At 35.2% G+C, this 6,738-nt stretch overlaps 1 protein-coding gene across 1 annotated transcript; it reads left to right on the top strand.

Annotated features, from left to right (window-relative positions):
- LOC120280671 (serine/threonine-protein phosphatase PP1-like) lies at window positions 1-5,795 on the top strand. The gene is made up of 4 exons (XM_039287586.1): window positions 1-305; window positions 3,056-3,615; window positions 4,003-4,215; window positions 5,539-5,795. Exons 1-4 carry the CDS (start codon window positions 116-118, stop codon window positions 5,587-5,589), a joined length of 1,014 nt encoding a protein of 337 aa, XP_039143520.1. The 5' UTR covers window positions 1-115; the 3' UTR covers window positions 5,590-5,795.
- The last annotated feature ends 943 nt before the right edge of the window (window positions 5,796-6,738 follow it).

The following is a 6,738-nucleotide window of genomic DNA, read 5'->3' as shown; positions in this document are numbered from 1 at the left end:
GGGGCTCCCACGACGCTCCCGTTCCATCGCTCAGCGACACGAGAAGGAAACCAAGAAGTTCTAGGGTTTGGTCTTTCCTTGAGCGTGGAGTGGAGAGCACGGAGAGGATCGAGGGATGGCGATGGACGAAGCCTTGCTGGACGGCATCATCGCCAGGCTCATCGCCCCGAAGGCCGCCGCCGGGAAGGGATCGAAGCAGGTGCAGCTCTCGGAGCCGGAGGTTCGACAGCTGTGTGTATCCTCGAAGGAGATCTTTCTCGCCCAACCCAATCTCCTTCAGATCGAGGCCCCTGTCAAGATTTGCGGTAATGAAACTGAAACTTGTTGATATGTGAGTAGTTTTCTATTGGAATCTTTGGGATTGGAATTTTTTTTCATCATGTTTTCTTGGTTTTAATTCGCTGAGTGCTATGTTGGTTGTTGATTTTTTGGTTTCATTTCTTATTCCTTGGTTTTTTCCTTCTTTTTTGGTGGTTATTGGGAATGGATTTCTAGAAATTTTATGCAAATAGGTTATGTAGTAGTTGTTTGTTTAGTTAGGGTTTTTAGGGCTGGCATTCATGTGAGGTTATTGATCTGGTGATTAAGAACTTTGTGGCATCTTTGTTTTGTTGTTTATGTTTGGGATGAATACAGTGTTTGATTTTCTTTTTATGTAGATTTGTAATGCAAGAATTTGTCAATATTATATTGTTCCAAAAAAAAAAAAAATCAGGATCCATGTTCTAGTAATTACGTACTTAAGGAAAATGTGTTTCCATTTCTCCCAAATTTTCTCTTGGTTGTTGAATAACTTATGAATTATTTGTTGTTACACCAGATTTTTGAACCACTAGACCTTTTGAGTTGAAAAATAATTTAATCTGAGAGAACGATACTTTAGTAATTGGTAAAGGAAATTTTTCACGGTCTCTGGCAAATTGAGTTTGTTTGCATTGATCACTTTTCATATATTAGTTTTGGGTTTCCTCTTTGGCTAAAAAGATGGCACTTGACGTAGATCCAAACCGTAAGTAATAGAGTATTGGCTAGTATTGGGTAGATGAGTAGAAGTAGCTTTTTGGCTATTAGCCGAACATGATTTAGAGTACCATCTCCACAACAGAGAGTTTGTGGAACACTCCCCTCCCCTATGACAAAGTGTTTTGCAGTATCCTTGGTGTTTGAAATGCCAACCATTATGAGATATGACTTGATAGTTGATACTGTGTATAATATAATGTGGTTTGATCAATTTGATTGAGATCTCAAAAGGATCATAACTGGACAAAATTTGTGCATATGGTGATCGGTGACTATGCGGCTACTTTAATACTCATGGGCTTCTTGCTGGTTATTGAATCGCTGAAAATGGATTTTTTTAGAAATGTCAAAATACAATTGACTTCATAATTGTCACCATGTATGATATAATGTGGCTTGATCAATTTGGTTGAGATCTTGAAGAGGAGCATAACATGACAAAATTTGTGTGATATGGTGATCAATGATAATGCATCTTCTTTTAATACCCATTGTGCTTGTTGCTGGGAGCTGAATTGCTGAAAATGGACACCTTTGAGATAGATATTTCCATTAGGAATCCCAAACACCATTGACGTCTGTATCCGGCCAATTTTATCAGGATGTGAATAAAATCTGAGAATTACGCTTTTGTCAGCATGATTTCTTAAAATTTTTGTTTTGTGTGAAAGGGATGGATTAGAGAATTAGAGAAATGAGGGCTTCTGTTGTATTGTGAGATAGAAAGTGTTTCTTGTAATCGTTTATTGTGTTTTCATTTTTTTCGATAAGGGGGAAGGTGTTAGTTGAGAAGTTCATCTTGTAGGAGTTGGAGAGGACAATGATGGGTCTTCACCATAGTTTGTGGAGGTGTCTATACTTTTTGGTGGGGTTTTTGTGCTTGCCAGCTTATTGGTATAGCTGCAAACTGGCTGAAACACATAAAATATCTTGTTTAGTAGTGTGGATTGTGTTGTTGTCTGTGTTTCTGGTCATATTTTCTTGTAGCTTATTCACTCTATGGATCTAAATTTTTGGCATTGGTTTCTATATGTTAGATGGGCACTAGCAATTGCAGCATAGAGTTATGAGGTTTTCCACAACGTACAACTTAATTTAAATATAACTTCTCTTGTGAAAGAAATGTTGTTTCTGTATATCCTTCACCCCCTTAAAAGTTTGTCAAGTATGTTGCAAAGGGTTCTCTGAATAAATAGTTTGGGTAGATAATGTGACCTATTTCTGTTCTAGTGTTAGCATCTCGCCATCTAATTCCTCTGCTAGTCCATGGGAGCAATCTCCTTTGTAAACATTTTTGTTAATTGGATATCAGATATATGGTGTGCTAAGCAGAAACAGTCTTAACAACCTCAAATAAGAAAATTTCGGGATTGAAACAGGAGATGCAGATAAATGCACTTTTATCTGTTTTTTCCTTTGTTTCCATTATAAGTTGTTGTAATATGTTTGCCTTGAAGTCTTGAACCAAATCTGCAAGAATTAACAATCAACGGCAGACAGTAGCTTTCTTGATGTTTTGCACACAAGCAAACAAACATTAATTCTTGAGAAATGACCATTTTGCATAAAACTGTACTCTGTTCATGTTTTTTTTTTTTATTTAGATAATTATATCCTTCTTCTTATATTTCTTTAAGAAGATAACACCAAAATTAAACTTGTGATATATTACTAACAGGTATTGAAAAAGGATTAAAACTGGATAAAAATGGTTAACAGTGGTAATAGTTGTAAGGGAGGTGTTACTTAATTGGGAGTATAATGAAATACCGTTCAACATTTTTGTGCCTTGTATCTGAGTATCTTTCAACTAGGAAAAATAGCATGCCTATAGGTGGGGAAAAGCAATTGTTACTAACACAATGTCATACTTACCCATCCAGTTGATAGTTTTTCTTCAAAGAAGAGTTGACTAATGATTTATCAACATTGGACAAAAAGTGACTTGGTATCAATTTGTAATAGCCTGCATGCTAATATTATCTGGAGATTTGTGATGTGCTATTTGATTTTGCTCTGATCTCGTTGCTAGGAGACATCCATGGCCAGTATTCTGATCTTCTCCGACTGTTTGAATACGGTGGGTTGCCGCCAAATGCAAAGTATCTATTCCTTGGGGACTATGTCGATCGTGGCAAACATAGCATAGAGACCATATGCCTTCTCCTTGCATATAAGATAAAGTACCCGGATAACCTCTTCCTTCTAAGAGGCAACCATGAGTGTGCTTCGATTAATCGTATATACGGGTTCTATGATGAGTGCAAAAGAAGATTTAATGTTCGTTTATGGAAGGTTTTCACAGATTGTTTCAACTGCCTTCCTGTGGCTGCCCTAGTAGATGAGAAGATCCTATGCATGCATGGGGGATTATCTCCTGATTTGAAGGACTTAAATCAAATCAGAGAGATTGTTCGACCAGTAGATGTACCAGATGAAGGTTTAGTTTGTGATTTACTGTGGTCCGATCCCGAAAAGGACTTTGAAGGCTGGGGAGAAAATGATAGGGGTGTTTCCTATACTTTTGGATGTGATGTAGTGGTTGAGTTCCTTCAGAAGCATGACTTGGATCTCGTATGCCGAGCCCATCAGGTAAAGTTATGCCCCCTCATCAAACTCCAACGTTACTTGGTTCTCTATGACAATTGATTGTCTTCAGTTCACAGCATGTGCCCAAAGCTTATCAATCCCTCTCAATCTATTAGATTATTTGATAGATACTAATTGATTTGTGCTTTGAATATGTTGCTAGTTGGATCATATGATTTGGGACATTCCACTGAAGTTTGGTAGAAGTCCAAAATGATAGGAGACTATTTGACTCTTGTAGCTTAGGTTTTCTTTATCTATTTAACCAATTAGTGGCAACAGAGTTGCATCGTTCCTCTATTGCGCTGTTGCTTTTACTTTTTCTGCTATTGTAGTCCGGTATTCTCTCTGAATAAAGTGCATTTTGCCTAAAATTTTGAGATTGGACAGGTTGTGGAAGATGGGTATGAATTCTTTGCAGATCGGCAACTGGTGACTATTTTTTCTGCCCCAAATTACTGTGGGGAGTTCGATAATGCCGGTGCTATGATGAGTGTGGATGAAGAATTAACCTGTTCATTTCAAATCCTTAAACCAATCGAGAAGAAAGGAAAATCTTTATGTGCAAACAATTTGTTGAGACCTGGGACACCTCCTAAAAAGGTTGGTTACAGATTACTTCAAGAATTTTCTGATTATTGCTTTAATGGGCTTCTAATAAAATGCAAACATGTAAATATATAGACGTATTCATTGTCTGTTGTATAAAATATCATATGCATTTATATAGCTTTACATGTGCTTTGCATCCTTTAATTATAAACCAATACATATATCGTATAATTTTGTTAATTGAAATGTTTGGTCAGTGTGCTTCTAAAATCTATAGGCATAAAATCAATGATGTTTACTGCTGAAAGGTCGGGATTCCTCATCTTGGCAGACCTTTTGTTTAATCAAGTTTAGAGGAAAATCTACTGAGTATATAGGATGGAGAGGGTTTCAACATTTTATCAATGGCATAAGCATTTCACTGGCCGCTACTGATTATATCTCCCCTTTTGTTCTATTTTCCTACAAACAGAAATCTTCATTTTCAATCTAAATTATTTTTGTCAACAGTCGTTTTACTCTTTAAATATCTCAAATAAGAGCAAACTAGCTTTTCTGTCATACTCATTGACATAATGTTTTTAAATGGTTTATGTGTGCACTTCTTATACATTGTGTACAACCTGAATGCATGATACATCGTCAACCATGTTAGCTAGCTTTTTTTTCATTCAAAAAGGAGCAAGCTTCGTTTTGCATTCAAGTGGATCAGACATTTACGCATATATTTATTTAATGTATTCTACTCAAATACATGCAAACTAAACGGTTTAATTGATTTTCTTTGACACAAACTAAGCAATTTCAATTTTTCGGTGGTATTTACTATTTATACAACATGCTAAAGTAACACTTTGGGATGGAAGAGTGTGACTTCAGTGGAAGGTGATTTATGCACTTCTTGACTTGCATTCTACTTTCGGGAGCTGAAGTGTCATGCTTCCATCGTACTGATGTTTGGTTTTTGAAAGGTAGTGAATTTTCAGTGTGTTTTCAGTTTTAAAGGGAGTAGTAAACAAAGAGTATTAAAATATCATTACAAATACGGTACTTCTGTCAAGCTTAGGAAGTATTACACGACATCTTGCTTTCCTTACAAAATGCATCCATGAAATTTTATGATATTGGCATCAATAACATCATCTCACATTATACTTCTCTGTCACATGCGACCTAACCATTTTAATACTATCTTTAACTGTAATTTTTATGGACCATAAATCATTCAATTAGGATGCATAAAATTCTAGTGTTACTAATACAATTTTATTGATCTTCATTGTTCTTGCATGCCTATTGTCTGAATACGAAACATATGCTTTGATTTGAACCTGGGACTTAATCTCTTTCTTTTTGTGTTTGTGATTTTATCAGAGAAATTATGATTTCAAGTTGACGGATTCTCATGGTGATGCTGAAGAATAAGAGTTTCGACATGATCTGCTAATCAATATAGCATGTAAATAGGTACCTTATGGGTATACCATGCTCGTGGTGAAGAGGCCGGGGAACTTTTTGTACATAGCTTCGTAAGTTACTTTGGAGTTGGTGAACAACACTAATTTAATTCAATTGCGGATAGTGAAATAAAAGATGGCACCAAAAATCCATCATTGAATGGTTTGTTGAAACTGAGATTTCTTTGCTCCATTATATGATCTCTTCCTGCAGACTCCTTTGTGTTCTGTATAGCTCAACAGGGACCTGATGAACCTCCCATATATGTTTATGTAGATTGTTTTGCAGATCTTGGAATTAAAGTTTAGCTCTTGTTCACTGACTATAGTATTCCGGCAACTAATTTCAAGGCAAAAAAAACATGTGATGAAATGTTGATGAAATTTCAGATTTTACATACTGAAAATAAATCCAAGAAACTTGTGTTATGCCTTAGCATAACACCGGGTAAAGGTTTTGAGATTTATATTCCTATTGATCATAAGGTTTTTTTTATTATTTATTTTTTAGGATGGTGATGAAAATTTAATCTCTGAAACTATCAATTTTATAACGAAATATAACGAAATGTTAGTCTCTGAAATTATCAACTTTCATAAGAAAACCTCAACCATTTTTTTTTTTTTTATTTTGAATTTTTGGGGGAAATGCAATCTCAACCGCTTATATCTCAAGCAAACCCGACGAGGTGCCGGGTAGATCCCCGCCCTCATATAGAAAAACTTTAAAACAAGTGCATAATATCTTTTCAATAAAACAAAATAATAACATTATAAAATTACAATACTAAACAAACAACATTATTGTAAATTTAGATTAACAAACGTAATCATTTTAAATCTACTAAAAAAAAATTCTAGAGATGGGTATTAATATGGGTATATATAATATAAAGACATTTTTGTAATTTTATTTTTCGGGTTGGGTATCAAGGTCCTCCATACCCCTGGTCCCCCTCCCGCCCATGTTTTATAATAATCATTTTTTACTTGAATTCGACTAAAAATCAGATTAAAAAGAGTTTTCTCCGCCAAATTCTGGTCCAGAGCCAATCTTATGAAAAATAAGACCCTAGACAAAATTAATTTATTCAAAATTATTTTTATTAAATAAAAA

This window comes from Dioscorea cayenensis, chromosome 17, assembly GCF_009730915.1.
Source record: "Dioscorea cayenensis subsp. rotundata cultivar TDr96_F1 chromosome 17, TDr96_F1_v2_PseudoChromosome.rev07_lg8_w22 25.fasta, whole genome shotgun sequence".
Classification (NCBI taxonomy): domain Eukaryota; kingdom Viridiplantae; phylum Streptophyta; class Magnoliopsida; order Dioscoreales; family Dioscoreaceae; genus Dioscorea; species Dioscorea cayenensis.
The sequence above is the reverse complement of the archived record's forward strand: the minus strand, read 5'-3'. Positions and strand labels throughout refer to the sequence as shown.